Source organism: Apus apus, chromosome 5 (assembly GCF_020740795.1).
Source record: "Apus apus isolate bApuApu2 chromosome 5, bApuApu2.pri.cur, whole genome shotgun sequence".
Taxonomy (NCBI): domain Eukaryota; kingdom Metazoa; phylum Chordata; class Aves; order Apodiformes; family Apodidae; genus Apus; species Apus apus.
In genome coordinates, this window is record NC_067286.1 from 5,653,997 (window position 1) to 5,675,990 (window position 21,994).

The following is a 21,994-nucleotide window of genomic DNA, read 5'->3' on the forward strand; positions in this document are numbered from 1 at the left end:
TGACACAAATATTGACTTAACTCTGGGTTTGTTGACAAACTGTCCCCTCTCAAGCGAGACAGCATTATTTACAGGCTGCTATTTCTGTTCTCTAATTGAATATCCTGGGACTGTTCCCAGAGGCAGGGCATGAACACAGGGCAAGGACCAGGTTGCCCTAGATCTACACCATAAAGATGGTCCAGAGAGAGCCAAAGCAGCAGCTGGGTTCTTCAGAACAATATGAGCTAAATATCAGCTGGGTCCATAATGGTCTGAGTCATCTTTGATATTTTCAGTCAGTCAGTTCTGTTCAGTTGTGCTTTTTGTTTAAAAACAAATACATTCATCCAAAAAAACTACATCCAGAAATTTTATTTACATCAGGCAAATTTTAGAGGAAATATGTTTTACTGAAACAGAACACTTAGTGGACTAGGTACTGTCTTCCAAGAAGAAAATGGACAGGTTTTACTGAACAGATTATCTTGCCTACTGATGGGCCTTTTTCCAAAATTCAGCATGGATTATCAATTAGGAGGCAATCATCAAATGTTGTATTTTCTTTATTGCATAAAGGTAGCAGATGGAGCTTTTTGAGCTGGAAGATTGTCTTTCCAAGACTAGCACAGATAAAGAACTACCCAAATTCAAAGTACAATTTGTTACCCTGTCCTATAGCTTTTACAATAAGACATTATAAAGAAATTTGAGTTCCACAGAGGAAGCAAATATTATTTACTCAGTCACTAAAAGACCAGTCTGGTCTATACAATAATCCTGTGAGGAGGCTTTTTGTGATACATAATATTAGGCAGAGGGTAGCTCAGCCTGACCTCCCTTCTCCCCGGGGCTCCCTCCATCAGAGGGCAGCTCATGGTCTCACCTTAGTGAGAGACCTCAGAATCTTCTCCAAGGTCTTGCTTTATCTCAAGTTCACCTTTGCACGTTTCCCTTCAATGACTAGTTACTGGGCAGGGCATGTGACAGAGACTGTTGCAGCTACTTCCCAGCAGGGGCTTCCACAACAAGATTCATGAAATGTTTCTTCTGAAACCGCAGTGCTTCCAAAACCCCCTTGTCCGATGATTTCCCAGGTCTCTCATGAAATCCATAAATAAAAATCTGGCCTTTATTTCTATATCCCTCCTGGTCATTTACAAGCTGGTAAATGTGGTAAAAAGAGCTCTTCATTTCTGAAACTGGAGAAATAAAGTTTGATTAGATGTCCTCTGTCCCTCAGCTGCTAGAGGCGAGATTCTTTGCTCACATTAGTGTAAGAATTTTCCTCGGGGTTGTAACCAGGGAACTGGCATCTGTTTTCTATGTTGATATTGTTCTTGAAGGTGTCATCTGTTCCAGTTTCATTTTCAGAATTAGACAGATGTTTTTCAAAGCCCACCTGAAAAAAAATTTAAATACCTTAGTATTTGAAGCCTGTGTTTATTTCACTACTTTTTTTTTTTTCCTTTGCTTAAAGGGTATGTTGTTGCATTTTGACATTTTTACATCCTTTCTTATAAATCTGAGGAGCTACTTCAGTACATCAAATGACTCTCAGACCCACAAACAGACACAATTTAGTGTGTCCCCTGCACATCCAACCACTGATTTTCTCCATAGAAGGTCTTTGGCAAAAGCAACAAAACAAGCTTCTCACAGTTCGTCTGTCCATGTAAAAATCTTGAAATGTGCCCTCAGTGCATCCTCAATCACTGTAATTTAATTTGTCATTTGCATATTTATCCACATTTTAGTGGGCTGTTCTTCTGTCTGGCCTACCTTTGCCTCAGTAGTTTCACACTGCAGCTACTTAATGATGTTATTCTACATTTTAAGCAAACACAAAGGGATAAATCCATGCGTTATGTTTTTTGTTGGGTTTTTTTTACTACTTCTATTGAGATGTTTTTTTTTCTCCAGAAAAGTTCTAGATGAAGTCTGTGTTGAGCACCTAAAAGCCAAGTGAAACAGCTGAAGCAAATCTAGAGCTGCTGCTGGGTCCCATATTAGATCATTAGCTTTAATGTCAAATGTAAGGCAAGCTGGGTGGAAGAACAGCTTCTATGTTACTGCTCAATACTGTGAGTCTTGCAGCTGAAAATTTACTTCCAAGATTTAAAAGTATCTGTAGAGTACTCTAAAGGAGCTGAAAACATGTATTGCTTTATGTCCCTTTTATAAACCTGGCAGAGTCTGTTAGGACAGAGCAGTGTTTCTCTGCAAACTGTTACAACACTGCAAGAAAATGGCTCTTGTTCTTTATGGCTTGTTAAGGAGCTACGAAGTCCTGAGACACCTGGGGAAAAGCTGGAGGAGGGGGTGGTGGGCAGGAGCAGTCCAGGTGCTGGTGGTTGCAGCGGGTGAGCAAGGGGTGCTGCCCTGGAGAGGAGAAGCTCTGCTGAGGCTGAAGGAGTGGATGGCAGCAGAAGAGCTTTGTGGACCTGTGAGTGCTAAAGTCTCTCTTGCTGGGTGAACTCTGTGGGGTTTGTTCCCATTTGGCTTTGGGGTTGGGGGGGTCAGCCCTGTTCCACAGGCTCTCCTAGAGACTGTTTATCCCTTGGGACCCTGAGTCCCCACGAGCTGCCCAAACAGGGAAAATGGGTAACTTATTACCAACCAATGCTGGTCAGGGCCTGGCTGATCTTGTTTCCAGACCGTGGTGCCTACGTAGCATCCCTTGCACAACTGGAAAAGCAACAGCTGTGAGCCACGTGCCCTCAGCCTGGGACCTGCCCGCAGGCCCCGGGGGGCCGAGCGCTCACCTCCGGGCTGTCGTGTCGCACGCCGCACCAGAGGAGGGTTTTGAGCCTTTTGGACCAAAAGCAAAAAGGGTCACAGACTGGCTTAATTAACATCGGGGGGATATCTTCACCTTTGGTACGTCCTGAAAGAAAGAAAAATAACGATGTATTGGTCTGAGAAAAGCTAGGTGTGAGCCTTGGGAACCCCACAGCATGAAGTGGGGGGCAGTGGGATCAGAGCCCACTGCCTGGGTTTGTGTCTCACAAGCTGCTTGCTGGACTTTTTGAAGGCTCTTTTATCAATCTGGTCAGTTTCTTGTGCAAAAGCATTTTTTTATAGAGGTCTATTGAACACCAACCTGTTATAAAGCTGATCACCAGCCCTGTGATGGCACAGCCTAGGCAGCCGATGGCACTGAAGTACAGGTAGGACAGGGAGTACCAGGTATCTGCCAGCAAAGGCCTGTGAAGAGGTGAGAAAAAGGAAAGAAGCAGCTAGTGATGACCAATGGGTATGTTCACGTTGTCTTTTGACTCTGCCAGCAAAATACAACTCAGGCTGCAGTCAGGGTATGATCTGGCCAGTGGTCTGGGCTCCTGGCTGCACCCCAGCTGCAGGCTCAGGCTCCATGCTGTGCCAAAGTGCAGGTGTGGGGTGCTAAGGAAAATACCTGTCTGGGGCCACTGTGGGAGCCACCGTCATCAGCACCTCAGTGTTGTTGGCCAGTGTGCAGTTGAGAGTCGACAGGTGCAGAGGAATGGACTTGATGGGTGGGGCAGGGTAAATGAAAGAGCCAACACCGGCCCAAAAAGCTAAGGTGATCCCAGCTAAGAGGCCTCCAATAGCTCCCTTGGCAGACAGAGAAAGACAATGTTAGAGGTGATGCATGGGAAGTGCTTTTCTGCAAACATGAATTAGGCAGGAGCAGGTGATGACTGGTTACAGTCTCTGTCAGTGTAAATCCATTCTGTTCTCTCTCAACTAAAGTATAAAACGTGGTCATTTATTGCCCCCTAGTAATAGGAGTTGAAGCATAACTCTGTTGATCAAAACTGCAATATGGAATTTCATTATCCTTGTGGGTAAACATGATGGTACTGTTCGTGGGGCAAGATGAACCAAGCTCATAGTGTGTTTTGCCTCAGTTAACACACAGCAAATGAAATACTTCCGTGCTTCCCAAGGTCAGCATAGGCTGGAGGGAGTGTTCAATATTTTTTTTTTAATTTTAATGAAAGAGAAGAACCTAAAAAATAATCTTTAAAAACCCCCTATGTGGATCTGATCACCAATTATTCCACACTTGGGTGGTATTAAATTTAAATGGGATAAATTCAGAAACTGGAAAGGGACCATTAAACAGATCTTGGACTACTTCAGGCTCTAAGTCTGAAAGGCAGCCTGGAGACTGAAACTAAAAAACCCAAACCGTTTTCAGGGTGGAGGTATAACCAACAACACCAAGATACTTTCTTTTAGATAAGGATTTCTTTTTTTCCTTACCTTCCAGTTAGCACAGGGAAACACAATTCCCAGGGTAAATAGTCCCAGCATGGGCCCTCCACACATCCCATGGATGGAGAGGGAAGCCTGTGGATGTAGAGATGAGAAAGGAGCTCAGTGCAGCAGCAGGAGGGAGCCTGCACATTTCTGGTTTCAATCTGTAATTTTCAGTGGGAAATGGAGGGTGGGAGAAGGGACCTGCCCTGATTTTGGTGCACATTTTAGTGCAGAATTGAAGAGAGAAAGAATCATGCTCAGTGTAATTTCCCAGTAGTGAGTAAATAGTGAAGGAGTTGGAGGACTTTAGATTTTATTTTTTTTTTCCCCTCGTTATTCCTCTCAGCAGAGTGTCCACAGGGATGTCAGTGTTACTGAATTCACTGCATTTCTGTTCATTGCTGTTCAGGTCACTGCACTTCTGAAGCACAACATACCTGCACAACTCCCCCCAGCAGCGACGCTGCCGCAGCCATCGAAGTGCACAGGACACCATATAATATACCTGGAAGAGATCAGGCAGTGAGGTCGTCAGTGCTGGGTAATAGTGTGGAACATTTCTAGTTCATCTAGTGTTCAAAGTGGGCAGGCAGCATGAAGGAATTTGCACTTTGCCTTTGGTGTTTAAAGCGGACCATTGAGCACCCAGCAGCGTCTTGTGTGAAGTCTTGTTGGATTTTTAGTTGGCTGGTTTTTTCTAATGAAGCAGAACTTTGCAATGAAATTAATTTAGAAGTTATGCCTCATGTAGAAATGTTTCTGTTGCCTTTAAGTAATGCTCTTAAAATAATCCAATTAATTAAAAGGGAAATTATCAACAACATGGCTTTCTTCCTTTGACATCAGTTTTAGCTTTGTGGTAGACAAAGCTCTGTATGTAGCAGTCTCAAGGAAAGCCATCCAAAATTCATCTTATGTGCTAGCACACCTTGGTTTCAGAGGTAAAAAAAAAGATCTTTCTGGATTCTGAGTGCAAAAATTTAGTAGTAAGTGGAAAAGCAGAAACTGAGGAAGTTGGAGACAGTTACAAAGTACTGGTTTGGCTCTTTGACCTTTGCAAGCATAAGTGTAGGGTTATAGTATTATGACAATCCTTATAAAAAGGTTCTGATATTGCTGCAGTACTCGTCAAAAGCATCATAAAAATCTGAACCACTGTGGACAATTGATATTTGATGGTCTGTTTTTCATTTATTTTTACATTTTTATTTTTCTTTGAAAAACTGAACTGCCTGCTCGTGTGAAATGGCTTTTTTGTACTACTATAAAATAATGGTATTTAGTAATACTACTTTGTTGTCTTGTGGTAATAACTGCACTGATATTCTTTCTGTATTGTAAACAAGATCCCAGAATGTTCCGCAGTATTTTCAGCATGCAAAACTTCTCCAAGGATTTTGAGTAGTGGTTGTTGATGCTTGTCTGCATTTGGTTTTATACCATATAGTGACCATTCTTCATTTTACTGAAGCATCAGGCTGATGCTCATCCTGAGAGTTTGTAAAGGGTTACAGTCCTGTGGAGGATTCTGAAGCACAAGTGGGTTTCTGAAAAAGTGTCTCCAGACAGTACCCTTCATTAGTCACAGAACTGCTCTGGGAGTCAACTGAGAGTCTGAGATTCTCAATGCTCAGAGTATATAAAATCCTGCCCTATTTTCTCCTGGAGTCATAGCAGCTGTGGGGAGTTGGACACCTTTGCTATCAAGAAATTTATCCTATTTAGGGTACCTACACAAGCCTTTGCTGATCCATGTGCTCATCTTCTCAGAGAGGTTTGGGAAACCTTTCTTGACTAAGTCTTCAAAGGTAACAGTTGCTAAAGCATTGATGCTGGCAGCTACCGTGCTGCAGAAAGAAAGAATGTTAAGTAAATGGGAAGCAATATAACATGAAATAAAGTTGTATTCATAGAGAAATGCTGCCCCTTCTTTAGCAATAATACTATAAAAGGTACAGTTCTGGAAGAGTAATTTTTATAAACAAAGATGATGCTGGTGAGGTTTCTGTCCCTTCTGTGATTGCTTCATGCTAGCACAGAGCAAGATGGAAACTCATCCTAATTGACCCTTCAGTCTACTAAGCTGCAAAGACCTTTAGAATATAGAAATGTTCCAGAATAAAGATACTGCCCCCTGATAAGTCAATGGATGTGCAGTTACCACTAGTGATACCCTGTTCTTCCACAAAACGTCTGTTCTGTTCTCTCTTCTAACTGAAAAATACGGAGTAGGAATAGTCTGATTTTAAGATAGGTGAGTTAACCCATATTTGGTGAATACCATCTCTGTGAATTTGTGGTGACAACATGGCAGTGGCAATACCTACAACACAATATTTGGTACTTGATGCCACTAGTCTCCTACCAGGAGCAGCCAGTACCTTATACAGTTCCTTAAGTTTCCCTTCCCTTCCCTTTTTCCTTCCCTTTTGTTGTCTCTTTTTTTTTTCTACAGATAAGAGTCTTTAGAAACAGCCTGTTGGAGACTGACTCTATGGTGTTTGAATAATATCACTGTGAAGTTGACTTTTCTCTTTCTAATGAAGTATTGACGTTTGGCCTGTAGGGGGTAGAAACTACAGTAACATGCAGGCACCTCCTGAAGAACGCACGGTTTTTAAAACTTCTCAGTGCAGACATCTCCTTCTAATCTGTTTCGTGTGCAGGTAGGCTTGCTGAAAAGCTCTCTCCCTATCTATGATATTGTGGCAGTCAGATTAAGAAAAGGCAATTTCACCATGAGCTCCTAAGGTGTTTCAGGAAGCTGAGCTCAATTTTTCTACACTTTTGTCTGTATAGATAATGTTATTCTATGGGATGACAAGATACTGGAGAAGTGGAGCTAAATTTTGGCATAAATATAATGTAACTTAGCAAAGCTCTAGTGCTTCAGAGAACATGCTAAGAAAAACAGCTGGGCTTTCTTTATGGTTCCTTGTTTTGACCTCTTTCTGGATCCTGAAGAAATCAATGTTATGCAGCTAAAATGTTAATTCAGAGTCACAGACCTTAGTGTTCCACTGAATGCACAGGCCACAAACAGTCCTGGGACTCCTGGCATCGAAGAAAAAATGTCCATAACAAAATATGGCATGAGCTGGGGTAGAGGAAGCACAGAGCAACACAAGCAATTAGTTAAGATTTTCCTGGCTGACAGAAGAGAAGTATCTGTTTCTAAGCACGTTGCTAAATTCTGGTTTTGCTCCAGCTAACAAGAGAAGTCAGATTTTGAGCAAAGGGGATGGTGTTTGGCAAAAATGCTGAATCAGATTAGTGCTGCAGGAGTGCCAGAACAGACATTCTAGCCCTGATTTGGCCCCCACCTTAGTGCCTGAGAGCTGAAAGGAAATGAAGCATCTCACAAAACTTCAAATGTCTCTATACAGGCTATGTCTGGGCCTGAAATAATTCTAATTATAGTGAGTGGTATCTGTACCTGATCAGGTGCTGAAATGAAATCAGCAGTCCAAGGGTCACAGGTCATGTAATGAGAGTACATCACCAAACCACAAAATACTGCACATACCAGGACTGTCCAAAGTCCCAACAAATTCAGGTAAAGTGCCCTAGAACAAAGGAGATAAATTCTGTTTAATACAAGTATAGAATAGCTGTTACAAATTAGTAATTTCTAACTTGTTAATCCAATAGACATGTTAATCCAAGCCAGCTATGTAATTCAAAACTAGCTATAGAATTTCTTAAAGTCACCACCCGGATAAGAAATTGCATTTATTACTGATTTTAAAAAAACACCAGGGAAACATACAGCCTCTCTCAGAGTATTATTTTGCATAGATTCTGTCTGGGTTACAAAGTAATACACTTGGCTTTTTTTTCCTTTGTCCATAAAATGGTTGTGGATGACAGTATGTGCTGGGGAGGTTGTGTGACTGCAGGTCAGTAATCCTGTAGCTCCTGGGAGCTGCTAGATTTTTATACAGCCTGCATCATGTTTGGATGTCACAATACATGAGGTCTCTTGCTAAGGTCAGTTCAGAGCTGTGCTCCTGGGACCCAAAGGTCTTTCAGGACTTGTTACTAGAGATGTTCTCACTGTTGAGACTTCCATACATTCTTCAGAGACTGAATTTCAACAGGATCAAATCATATAATCTGTCATGGCCTGAAAAGAAATGAGTATGATTGCCCAAAAAAAGCTAACAGTTTGACAAAGGAAAGAAATTGCCACTTTTATGCTTTAGCCAAGTGGACAAGCAGTTAGCATAAGGTGTATCAAACAATCTGGTTGTTCAGTAAAATGTGTGTCTAGCTATGCACATACTACTGCTGAATTTAAGCAATGTATCAGGCTGGAGACCTGTATGTCTACATTGTGAATTTCACATGGTTCTTTGCCATTGATTGTAATTATTCTTCTATTTTAGTATGTTAAGAACTTACTTATTTCATTTTACTTAGATCATGACTTAAAATATAGTGCCCCATTAAATCTATAAACACTTTTAATACAATGCAACATAAACACAATTCCAGTGGATACATTTTTCCAATAAAAATGTAGGTAGAACAACTTCTGTGTGGGCATCTTTCCCGTACTCTGCTTCTGAGAGCTAATTTGGCAGCCTGACCCCAAACTAATAAACTGCAAGAGTTAGATAGGTACCCTTCTTTCTTTCTCCATTTACTTCTGTCACTTAGGGCCAGAAGGAGTAAGACTGTCAAGGCAAAATTAGCTTGCTCCCCCCCAATGAGAACCCAGTATTTATAGCTTGCAAACTGCTAGTATAATTCCATGTTGGTATGTTTGGTTGCTGGCATAGGTTAATGGCAGGTAACTCACAGTTTAGCATGTTTTTCTGATTTGCAGGAAATGCATCTCTGTATTGTGGACTGATTGACTCCGTAGAGCCCCAGCCACGTAAATGTTCCCCCAATAACGATGGTCCAGAAGGTGTGTCGTCTCAAAGGATCAGCATCAAAGCTAGAAAAGAGGAGATGTAGTTCAGTTCACTTACTTAAATGCATGTTTGATTAGGAAGAGGCAGGTGATTTTTCAGTAGTATCTGGTAGGTCTTCCCCTCTGAATCAGAAGTACCACATTGACAATACTGTTTTCCAGCAGACATCTGATGTGTTTAAATTCAGATTTGGAAGGCTTTTTACTTTTTTGTTGGAACATACTGCTGTCAAGTCAGGATAAACATATATTATGCAGACTCAGTCAGAGGTCCAGTTGAGATAAATCCCATTTATAAGGCTTTTTATGCTGAGACTTCAGATCTGTGTCATATTGCAGCAACAGACCTGTAAGCCATCCTGCCGGGAAGCCTGTCCTCCGCAAGGACAAAGCCACTTATTGAACTCTAAAAATCCTCCAAGCTCTTAGTTACATCATCGTGAGGTGTTATTTCCTTTATAAGAAATTGCTTCAGCTGCCGTGTTATCTCTTTTTGACAATGGAATTTGATTACTCAGTCATTCCAACCAGTACAAGTACATCTCTCTGTCTTGATTCTGTCATCTTTGCAGTTCTGCTAATCTTGGTAAGTACAGCAGATAACATTTGACCTTGCTGCTGGGATCTGTCAGTGACTTGCCTTGATCAATGAACTTTTCAGTCAATGCCACAAACAGCCAGAGGAAGGTCAGTTTGTTATCCCAGTGCACTGGTGCATCACTGCTGGCTGCTGTGGTGAGTGTGCTTGAAATGAAGCTTCAGTTTTATGACTAGAAAAATGAAAGATATAAACAACTAGAAGGAATAATTGGGTTGTGTTTGTAGCTGCAAAAAGAAAAATCATAGAGCTCCCTTTCAGTTCAGCAGGGCTTTGATTTCTTCAGAGGGTCATAGGAAGAGGAGTTTGGGTCTCCTGAAGGTCAACTGCATTCCCAAGAACAGAGATATAGGGAATGGACTTCTCTGAGTCAGAGAGGTTTTTCAGCAGTTGTATAATAACAAGTCTGAATATTTTTGGCTTAGTGAGGGTAGGGTTTCTAAACATTAAATGCACAAAAATATAAGGTTTGTGCCATTTGTTTCTTACTCAAATATGTTTAGTCGTGCTCCTTCTTGGGCATTTTCCCAGACCTTGGTCAATCCACCATTCAGCATAGTTCCTTGAATCAAGACTGCCACGAAGCCAGCCACCATGACAATCATTTGAAATGCATCTGTCCAGACAACAGCTTTCAATCCTCCCTAAAACAAACAGAAACCATATGGTCTCATCTTCTTTCCTGTTGTTCAAGAACAGCAAAAGGTAGAAAGAACCCTTATTTTAGGGGCTCATGTATGGCATCTAGCAAATCAGGCCTTTTCTTTAACTTTCTCTACATTCTTCCACAAAGGTTGTATTTTTGCAGAAAACAGTACAGAGCCTAAACAGTTTGTCTACAACCATACTGAGAATATTTGAGCTCCAATTAAATGCTTATTTTTCTGCATCCTTTATATTCATTTGAAGAATGTCTCATGGGGGTTGAACAAAAGCTTAGGGATTACAGATTGGCCTGTGTTTGTACTTCCTACAGCACCCTACACTTCTCTGAGCTCACTGGTCCACAACCCACAGCCCAACACAGAAAAATAGCTTCAGAAAATTTGTAATTCAGCTTTCTTCCATAGCTACTTTAGTATCTGATAAAATCTGTGATAGAGCAACATAACAAGTGTTTTCAAAAAGGGTTGACTGAAATACTGAACAAATTCATTAGTGGTAATGAGAACAGAAATTAAGTTGTATCCTGAGCCCCAGGAAATCCATCGTCTCATGCTGCTTCCTCTTAGAAGCAAAGCTCTCCATGACCAGTTGATCATCCTTCCTAGGCTTTATCGCTCTGTTCATGATCTGGGAGGTACATTTTTCACTACAATGTTTTTCAGTCTATAACTTGCAAAAGATAAGAATTGTCTTCTGAAAAGATTTAGTATGGCAGAGGAAGGTTATCACCTCCTTATCTGAACTCTGCCTCAAGCTGTCTAGTTTAAACCCTGAGAGGTACAGCAGAGGATTGCAGAGGAAATATTTTTCTCCAAATAGACCTATTTGTACCACAGAGTCTAAAGGAAGATTGTCTCTATATTCTAGTACTTTAAACTTCAGTCACTCAGGCTGTATTTAGAAGCCACCCATCTGCTACAGCCTGTCGTGTATAGATGATGGGTGAATTAACCATCCTTTATATGACAGCTGTGCTCCAGCTGTTTGCTTATGCCTCTTACGTACCAGAGTGCAATAGAAAGTGCAGACAATTCCTGTTGCAGCTACAGAGCCCCAGAGATCAAATCCAGTAACTGTGGAACCAAAGAAAATCAAATGGTTAGAGAAAGGGGGGTTGGTTATCTGGGTGGCAACAGAAAAGTTACAATCCTTCAGCCCTAGAAGGGTGGGAGTAATTACTAATTTGTTTGTTTGTTCATATTAGGAGCTTTGTTGGACTGTTTAGGTTTCTTAACACTACTGGATACTCTTTTGCATTGCTGTTTTCTTGCACATTGGATTTAACTCACTTTCAAGTGTGCAAAAGCAATACGTATGAAGAATAATTGCACAAAGCACAAACATCACTCCTGTGGGACACAGCTTTATAAGCAATGCTTTCCTTCTCTTCTTAGTCCAGAACTTTCTCTTGAGAAACTAAGTTCTTCAGAGATTTCCAAAGAGTCTTAAGAAAAAAGCCAACCCCAAGCTAAATTCCATTCCCTGCAACTAGGAAGAGTTTAACACTAAAATGTGCTGCATAAAGCAATTTATCATGTGAGTTTTACTTTATAAAGTTACTGTATAAAAGATGTAAAAAATTTAGGTTGGTTTATGTTGAATTCTCTCCCACCTGGCATGGATTGTGAGGGCAAATCTAGTTGTAAAGGTTCTCTTATTAGCAAAGTTTGTGACGTGAACTGTCACATAAAATTCAGTTGAGCTCCAGAGGAAGGAAGCTTGGCACAGTGTGAGAGGTGGGATTGGACACACTGGATGCAACTCAGATGACAAAGAAGGAAAAGTGCAATAAAATTGCTAGTACCATCTCTCATGGTGGATGCTGTATGCAGATTAATTGAGAAGTATGCAGACAGTGGCACAAGATTCAGGTCCAGCAACGGGGAATGAATTTATGCCCATGAGAGACAGGGAAAAGGGGAATCAAAGTACAGAATATGGTCTTGGATCATCAGCTTGTACTGTGAACTTTGTCAGGATGTTGGGAAATTGTTCATTGCTAACCTCTTTGGGTGGTTACTGAGTGCAAAGGAGAGCAGAACAGTAAACGTGAGGCTCCTGCTAATGTAATGGGAGTCAGAAATGCAGAGCTACAAGGTGCAGGCAAAAGCCTTCAGAAACATGAGAGGGTTTTTTCTGTTTCAGACTACTTAATCTGTTTTCCTTACTTTGCTTATTCTAATTGTCATGTGGTGTGGGTATTTGGGGTATTCATGTAGTGTGACATGGAAACTCACCTTGGTTGAGTGCCAGTGATGGAGCATAAACCACTATTCCTGTGTAAAGGATCTGAAGGAGAAAATGTTAATGGGAAAAAAAAAGTATGTATGTGAATGCTCAGTGATAAGGCTTGTATTTAGAGTGAGGCTGAGAGAAAAATACCAGATCAAGAAGTTTCTTTATTTCAGCTTTCTGCTTCAACCTTTACAAAATAATAAAATACAAAATTTACAAAATAATTATTTAGTTCTTTTCTGCTGGAAGGGCCACTATCTGTCTTAGTATTACTTATTTTACTCATTGCTAAGATGACCAGATGACACAAATACCCTAGTGAAATGGAAAGTGGAGCTCTTGGAAACATGGACGGTGATGCAGAGATAACTTGATTTTTGGAAATCAAACTTCCCTACTTCCATTCAAATCCTTTCTAAGGAGCTGTCTCAATGCCATTCACATATATCTTCTGACAACTGAGGGAGAAACAGAGTCTGGAAGTCAATAAGCATTCAAAGCTATTGCAAAAGGGTTTGGAATTAATAAAATGGAATTAATGTAGAAAGAAATGTCTGCCAGTGCCCCAAGACTTTCAATCAAATGCTCGACAACTGCATTCTTTTGAGAAACTTAGTGAAACTTTAAATCAAAGGGTAAAAAAAGCTGTTTGATGTTTACAATAGTATCTTGAAGTTTGGTGTCTTTTGGTAAAAGTAGGTAAAGTTAAGTAGTAGTAAAGTGGTGTTTTGGGGGGTAAGTAAAGGTACTCTCTCCCCTGCCTCCCTGTCCAAGAGCCAGGAATGTTATTTATTTTACCTACACACAACAGGGTGTGAACTGGCTAGTCAGTGGCTTATAGTGATGCAGAGCGGTATATAAATGTGGAGTCTGAACATGCTAGGCAGAGATTTCTGCTCTGTGGGCTCCTGGGCTTAGTCCGTGGGAGCAGCCCTTGCCACGTGCAGCTGCTTTGCAGTGGGACAACATCCCCCTCCTGTTGTGAATGTGTGACTGGTGAACTAAACGTAACCAGCACAGCTCAACTGGCTTCTCAAGAAAGACAGGATCCACTCACTTAGAAAGAGAGAGGCTTCAAGGGAACATAATGAGATCAAGAATTTAAGCATCTGTGAGAGTTCAGCACAACATCCAAATGTCAAGGACAACAAAAATGGCATTTTTAATCCTAAACAGAAGAAAGCTAGAAAGTTAGGAAAGCAACCATTCTTTCTTTTTGAAATTCACAGTCCAAATGGGGGGGGGGAAAGGGTTGTCATTAAAACATCTCAATATAAAAAAATGCCCAATCTGAGACTAATCCCTAAAAATAAATGAGTGAAATTAGCACAAACCAAGAGTCAATGTCTCCTTACCGTCTGCAGGATGTAAATCAGTGTTGCAGCAAGACGGACAATCTTGTTAAACCTTAACTCCAAATACTAGGAAAAAGAGGAATCTCAGTAAATTGCACATGTAGCATCTGTGACACAGATATTAACCTTCTGCTCACTCTGACTAACAGCTTGCTCTGCAAGTAAATTGCTGGCAGCTGGCACTACTGCTATCAGGAATGAGCAGGAGAACATGATTGTTATTACATGTAGTGATAACCGCATTTCAGAATCTTCTCATAAGTAACATGTACTTGAAGTAATATGTTGGGTTGCAATAATCAGTATCTGCTTTGTATCAGGAATAAATGAAAGAGCCCAAGGGCTACAGGGAAAATTCAGACTTCAAGTTAAAGCATATTCCAACTACATGAAGAGAAAACTTGAGATCGTCTCTAAGAGAAACAGCATAGTTTGACTCTTGTAGTGACAAAAGTGGTGGTGGAGCTGATGGAGACGGAGCAACGAAGAGTTTCACAGTGAGCTAAGCTGACATTCTCACTTGCTCTGTCTCAGTCTAAAGCCAAATCTGCACATCATCAATGTGGAGAGGCAAGTGGGGTTCTTGTGGACCTCCAGGTGGATGTAGAGATGTGTTCCTGATTACTGTACAACTGCAAACGTGTGGAGATCTCTAGCCCAAACAGCCCAGATTTTAAGCCTGAGTCACCACCTGGAATCTCTGTACAGTTGACCCTGTGGCAGCCTCCCACACAGGCTTGAGTGGGCTGGATCTCACCTTGGGCCATAGTTTCATGCCCCTCCAAGCAGGCACAGGCTGTACAAGTCTCTCTTTCACAAGTGTCTAGGCATGGTACCTTCAAAGCAGTGAGTATCGATATCTTCTCCAAAATAGCAAGTGAAAGGACAAGGGAAATGGCCTCAAGCTGTGCCTGGGGAGTTTTAGATTAGATATTAAGAAGAATTCCTTTACCTAAAGTGTTATCAAGCATTGGAACAGGCTGCCCAGGTGGCATTTAAAAGACCTGTAGACTTGGCACTTAGGGACATAGTTTAGTGGTGGACTTGGCAGCGTTAGGTTTACAGCTGGACTTGGTGATCTTAAAGATCTTTCCCAACTTAAATTATTCTATTATTCTTATTAATTTTATTCACATTCAACTTTCTAGTGTCTCTTGCATCTTAAGCCCCACAGTGTGCCATACAAATAAATAGCTAATTTATGTAACTTGAAGTGTTTCTAAAAATAAATGATGAAGCCAGCAGAGCCATCTTTCCAGCATGCTTGAAGGGTCTCTGGGTACAACGACACCTTGGGTGGTTCAGATGAGAGAAGCAATTCATTCTCTGATCTTGCATCAAAACCAGTTATAAAATGCAATTATTTGTGGCAACAATGGTCGGTTTTACTCTTTCCCAACATCTAACTGAAATATTTCCAAATACCCAAGCGGAGCTGTTTGAGCAAAGCCCCTCCTTGGGCTTGGGTTTAGAGAACATGAGCAGCCTTTCTTTTACCAAGAAGCTCCTTGTGAACCAACCTGACTTTCTTCATCCAACTCTTGCTTGATTGAGACTGCCCACAAATAGGAGCAACCAAATGTGACTAAAAGGCTGCTCCCCAGTGCTCAATAGCTGCCTACAGGTGTGCAGATGACAAGAGCTGCAGGCTGTGCTTCTAGCAATACCATCACAAGGACTACTGATTACTTTTAATTTTTTCACTACTGAACTGTCATATGAAGAAAATTATGTGCTCCAGGAGAAAAGCCAGACAAAACTCTAGGTAATTGAGAGATTGTTAATGTCATTTCCTAGAGAACCCCTGAATTCAGTCTCCAGCCCTGACTTGTATTTTTTAGAGACCTGCAGTCTTCTTCCTCATTATTCCTTCCTCCCACCTCTACTTTTTAGATACCAGATAGTCCATTTTTATAGAAAAATGGACCAAATTGCCAGATCTAGACCCGTTTCAAATTGGACACCATTGAATTCTGTTCTGAAAGACCATCTTTAATACCTGAGTGGAACAGTTACTTATCAGATCAAAAGCATTGGGATAGACTTTGAATATTTTCAAGCTATAATTTAATTTGGTGCTGGAGTGTAAACCCTTATCCAGTCTTTGGTATATATGGAGAACAGAAGCTCTGAGCCTTAATTTGTGCTTTCAACACATGCAATATGATCAGTTTGAATGTAGATTTTTCTCTTAAAAAAAGCTATATGCATAATAGTGACTTTGATGCTAGAATAATACCTTTCCATAAAATCATTTTTACTTACCTCATAAGTGCTTGTAATACCAGATCTGTAAAATACAGGTAGAAAAAGTTCAGCAGTAAAAATGATGACAAGTGCATATGAAAGAAAGAACAGCACAAAGGATGCCCCATATCTGTAGACTTCGGAGGGTGTCCCCAGAACAGTGACTGCTGACATGAAACTTGATGTGAGAGAGAAGGCTATTGGTCCACATGTCATCTGCCTACCGCCCACCAAAAATTCCTTTGAAGTTTTCTTTTTCCTCTCTTTAACTGCAAAAAAGACTCCAATGCTAGCAGATACCAAAAATAGCCCTGCAAAAACAACATAGTCCCAAGCCACAAATTTTTTTACTTCTGGAGCTACAAAGTTTGACATAGCACCAGTTGGACAGTTCTCGGGTGGAGGATTCTGGTTTTCTAAAGCTGTTTCTCAGAATGGATTGATTCAGTTGACAGCAAAGTTGAAGCTTAACTGCAGCTCATCAATGACAAATAACAAACAGAAAGTCTATTTAGCTAGGAGACTGGGCTTTTTTTAATCCAGTTGACTTCTAAGGTGGAAAAAAATAGCGAAGACTGAGTTGGGAAGGTGCTGAACCCACTTATTCCCTGGTCCTGCTGATGCTTCTGTCGGGGAGGCTGGAGCTGGAACGTAGCTGTGAAATCTGTAGTACACTCCCTTTTTATCTGTGAGGTTTTAATTTAAGGTTAAACATTAGCCTGACACATTGACTTGATCTGACTCTTTTCTAACCCCTCTCAGCATTTTTAAATAATAAAATGAGAGCAATAAAGAAATAAATAGAGAGAAATGAAGGAAAGCTCAGTGTACAGACCTATGACCCCACTGAGGAGCTGGTTTTTCAGAGGAGCAATTCCCTCGTATGGTTAAAAACTAAACTTGAACATCAGCCACAGGTTTCAGTATTGTCCTTTGATGCTCTTAGCATGCTCCTTGGGGGACCCTCTGGAAGTAAAAGCTGCCTTAAAGTACTGGAGCCTTTAATGGTTAAAAGAAACTGTGGGACTTCCCCACACCTGCTTTAGCCCAGCCTTGGTGTGTTTGGGAGCCCAGGGCATCTCTAGATGAGCAGAAGTGTGATTTGTGCTACACTGAGGATGATTTTCGGTTAAGAACTAATTTTTCATTGACTGCTACTAACAACAATTTGACTTAAAGCTGATATGGGTTTGTGGAGCAGTGGCTTGTTCTATTTATCCATGGACAAGAGGGCAAAGAGAAGCAGATTAGATAACAGCAATGCTTTTCTTAACTATGTCTTGGGCATAATTTGTTGATTTCAATTAATTGTGGGGGTTTTGGCTTTTTTTTTTTTATATATTTGTTCTATCTCAATCTATGCCATGCCAATACATTTTCCAAAGAAGCAGGAAATGTCTTGTCATCCGGAAGGATTAACTTGTCCAAAGAGATGGTGTATGTAGTTTTAGCCCTGAAGGAAGTGGAGAGGGTCCATTTTAAAGACAATCAAGAAAGAGATGCAGTAACCTTTGGCAGCCTTTAAAAAGCAAAAGTCCTTTTCTTCAGTTGTGTTCTGTCTGGGAACAAATCCCTGATTCTCCTTCTTCGGGCATCACTAAATCGAGATGTTCTTGCTGTATCAGATGTACCCTGAAGATCAGTGAGTGTCCAGATCTGAAGCCTTCAATGTTCCCCTCCATCTGCTCAAGAGAAAGACAAGTACATGTGCAGCAACATTCATGGCTTAGTGTGGAGTCAAAGAAAATCCAGGACAACCTATGGTTGCAGCTGACAACTTCTGTCTGCATGTGCAGTACAGATTGTGCAATTTTTGTGGATGATTTTTGGTGGGACCAGGTATAAATGGGGGCATGGAAAGGCCTATTACTGCTGCAGCATATGAATTTAAAAATAAATAAATAAAGGTGTTGCTTCATTTAGAGCGGAGGTACTCTCAGTTTAAAAAGCATGATGTACACGTTTGTCAGGTATGATCCAGGTCTCTGTGGAATCTGGGGATATTGATGAAAGCCACATCAGTTGCCATAGCACTTGTTTGTGTGCTGTAACCTGTGGGTTGCGTGACAGAGGGACCAGATGAGAGCAATAAACCATTTTGCATTACTGTGGGTCTAAGTGAGACAGTGTAAGTAATGCTCTGTAAATCCTCATCCAACCACCTCACAGTAATTTATTTATCTAAGTATACTCCCATTGCTAGTTAATATTTCTCTTTTGTACAGAGCAAGTATCTTAAGGTGTGTCCACTCTCAAAAAATCAGTGACTTTCACTTGACAGGAATTCCTCTGGTTTTGGAGTGGAGGTTTTTTGCCTTTTTTTGTTGTTCTTCTTCTCTGTCCTTATAACTGTAAGAATGTGGATGTTTTCTGCAGGTTTTAGTTCATACCTACAGAGTCTGATTCCCAAAAGTGTAGCAGTGGTAAAAGCCCTGCCAACAAGGAGGCTCTGGGGTCAACCATCAACCCAGGCTGAGGACAAGGTTGATGTCATGGGGCATGAATGCAGCCTTTAGGGCTAACCAGGCAAATCCTGTGTGTGCTTCTACCTAGAAACCACAGCTGATTGCTAGCTTGGTCATGATGCCATCAAGTGGATTCACACCAAAAAAAAAGCTGCAAAGAAAAAAACTTGAGGGTATGTCCTCTTAAACTTGAGCCACTGAACTGCACCATGTAAGAAAGACTGCAGCAGTCCTGCTCCCAACAGTGAGAGGGTGGAGAACTCTTTGTGAGCCCTGGGGTAAGAATTACAAATAAGAAGTTTTTAAAATAATTATAATAATCTGTGTCAGAAGCTTTCTGTGGCAGTCATGTTACCAGTGGAAGTCCAAGTGGAAGATCCCTGGAACATTCACTCAGGGAAAATAAGTGTAGTCTAATCTCTTATTACTGGCCTGAACAGATATTTAAAATGGCCTGTTTGCCATCAGCAAACACTGCTAATTAGCAGCTGGGCTAACTGTGCTGTCACACAGTGATGAAGAAAGCTGTCTGTCCACTCCCATGGGCTCAGTGCATAGTAATCTGGGTTGAATTCCAGGAAGGTTTTCCAAACAGCAAAATTCCTATTGGCATAAATTTCACCCTGCAGCATTCTGTTTAAATATATATATATATATAAAAAATATATAAATTATTCTTCTAGCAGAGGAGTATTTTTGGATTGTAGTGCTCCAAAGCAGATGTCCCATTGCAGGGACATTTCTTGGCCATTCAGCTCAGGTTGCCTGTGCCTCTTGCTCACATGCATCTTGCTATCAAATTATCAAATTTCCTTTATTTTAACTGTGTTTTTCTCTTGATTTTTCCCCCTCCCTTGTTCTCTTTAATAAGGCAGTGAAATTATTGGCAGCTTTTCTCAAAGGGCAGATCTGTAGATTTGATGCTGTTTTGGCAGGTGGATCCAAGGTCTATCAGGAGGGGTCTTGCACATGGAGGTGAACCCCTTGCAGGGGACTATGCAGAACAACAAGGCTGTTTCTTACGAAGGGCAGGGAATTGAGAACTGAGCTGTGCAGTGCTCCAAGCTTGAATTAGAGGTGTTATGGGTGTGAAGATCCTGATTTGGCAGCACGATTATCAAGAGAAGTAGTCTCTGAGTCTACTGAAAAGTAGTCAAAAGTTTATCTAAGAATGTATTAGATTCTTGTGTCTAGACTGATAGTACTCAAGCATCCATTCAATTCTTGCATTGCAGGAAATTAATTCAGGCACAAGTAGCTGCTCTTAATTATTTTGATTCAAAGAAGCTTTGCTTTAGAGACTCTGATAGAGCATAAGGAAAGTTCTCCTGCTATAACCTCAATGACTGAAGCATGTCATGAACAGTTCATGTTTGGATAGTTAAAATAATTATGGGATTTCCTCATCTTCTAGGAAATCAACACCTTCTGAGCTTTAATGTGTTGAGTCCTTTTACCTTCTTTTCCTATTAGCCTGTGATGCCAGTTAATTATTAATGTAATGATAAGAACATGTCCAAACTCGGAAATCTGCCAAGTTTGGTGCTCACATGCCATCCACGTGGGATGGTGTCGCATTCTGTAACCAGTGACAACATCCGTTGGGTGTAAACCACTCACTTCAAGGTCACATTTGACCATCCTCAGTGACTAATTCTGAACTAGCTTATCAAACATGGTCAGCACTACAACTATTCCAGCATGATGCTTTATAGGTAGATTTTTAAAATGCCAAGGGATATTACTTGTAGCTGTTCTTCATAGACCTCAGGACTGCTTGCTACTGAAACCTACTGATGAGGGGACTTCAAGGGTTTTGAGCAGAGAAAAGATGACTAGAGAAGAAAATACAGAATATGTGAAACTATTGGAAGTTTATAAAGTGAAGAATGTTCAATGGATTGTATTTTCGTGTTGTGCTTTAAGCTGGCAACATCCTTTACCATGGGTTGGGGTTTCACATGTTAGAACATGTGAAAGAAGGTTTTTCATCAGTTACTCAGTTCTTTGTTTGGAATTACATCCTGTCTCAAATAACCTATGTGCATTACCTGCTTTTATGCATTTCGGTGAGGTCTTTGAAGTATTTTAGTTGTTGATATGTTTATTTTTGGAGGTGGGGATAAATGATGATATCAAACAGCCTTGTGTGTGCAGGGAAAGTAATCATGTAGGACATGATTTCTTAGACTTTTCTGCAGTGGACTTTTGACTTCCATTAACCCAGATAGTTATAATTTGGTAATATTTTAGTTTGCATGAGGTTTTTCCAGTAAAAAGTAATCTCCCTTTGGGGAGTGGGCAGGGAGGCTTTACTTAGTAGAATTCAATATACACCACCATGTTTGGGGGGGTTATATTGGCTGAAATAAATTCCTGAATAAGACCTTTGCATTATTTTTTAATAAACTTAAATTTCTCTCCAGATCACAGTTGCTAAACTAATTTAGCATAGGTATTTTAGAACTAATACTATATATCTCAAGTTTTGGTGTTCATATATATTAAGGTATTGAGGATTTGTTTAAAGAAGAGAGTTCTTATCATGACAGGCAGCTAGTTTCTTTGTAGTTGATGCTATTAATTTTAAGATGAGCCTGATGAGCAAGGTGAAGACTCTCCCTCCCCAAAAATGGGAGACAAGTAACAGTTACATATTAAAATATGGTGCAATGCCTTCATTGTCAATAGTGGATAATCATCTACAAAATGCGGTAGCATTTCTGCAAGGTGGCATCAACAGCAATGATGAGCTCTGTGGGTGTAGGGTTTGCCAGAAAAGCCCTAGAATATAACATCTTCTAATACCTGAATCTTCACTGGCTTTGCTCAGAGACTTTTTTGACAAATAACTCTTCATGTTCTGCAAAAACATACTGGTTAAGGGGTCACTTGGGCAGCCATCACAAGTGTACCAGGATGTTCTGCGTGAACAGCTTCAGTGAAGTCTTCTTCACTGAAGAAGCCCTTCAGGGCTGAGAAAGTTTTAATTCTTCTTGTCTGTTTGATTCCAGTCTTCCATGTAAAAATATCTCAAGCAAAAGCAACCATGGAGATCCCAAATATGGGTCATAATACCCTTTAGGGAAGTGCCTATCAAGTATTCAGTTAATAATCAGCAGATGACAGCTTGGTTTTCAGTAACTACCCAAACAGGAGTCATTTCTCTCAATGACTGAGGAATATCATTAGATGGGATAAAAGAGAAGGGTAATGAAGGGTGAAATTGATCTCATGTAGGCTGCTTGAGAAGTGAAAGGATTGGAAGAAGCCTCAGCAAAAT

At 40.7% G+C, this 21,994-nt stretch overlaps 1 protein-coding gene across 1 annotated transcript; it reads right to left on the reverse strand.

The window, feature by feature from the left end:
* Window positions 1–725: 725 nt before the first annotated feature.
* Window positions 726–16,621, reverse strand: SLC5A12 (solute carrier family 5 member 12). The gene is made up of 15 exons (XM_051621362.1): window positions 16,265–16,621; window positions 14,000–14,065; window positions 12,647–12,698; window positions 11,415–11,482; window positions 10,233–10,387; window positions 9,029–9,169; window positions 7,661–7,790; window positions 7,233–7,321; window positions 5,959–6,071; window positions 4,662–4,729; window positions 4,228–4,314; window positions 3,395–3,573; window positions 3,083–3,186; window positions 2,745–2,866; window positions 726–1,381 (listed from the first exon to the last, which is right to left on the reverse strand). The coding sequence occupies exons 1-15, from the start codon at window positions 16,619–16,621 to the stop codon at window positions 1,226–1,228; spliced, it is 1,887 nt and encodes a 628-aa protein (XP_051477322.1). The 3' UTR covers window positions 726–1,225.
* Window positions 16,622–21,994: the final 5,373 nt, after the last annotated feature.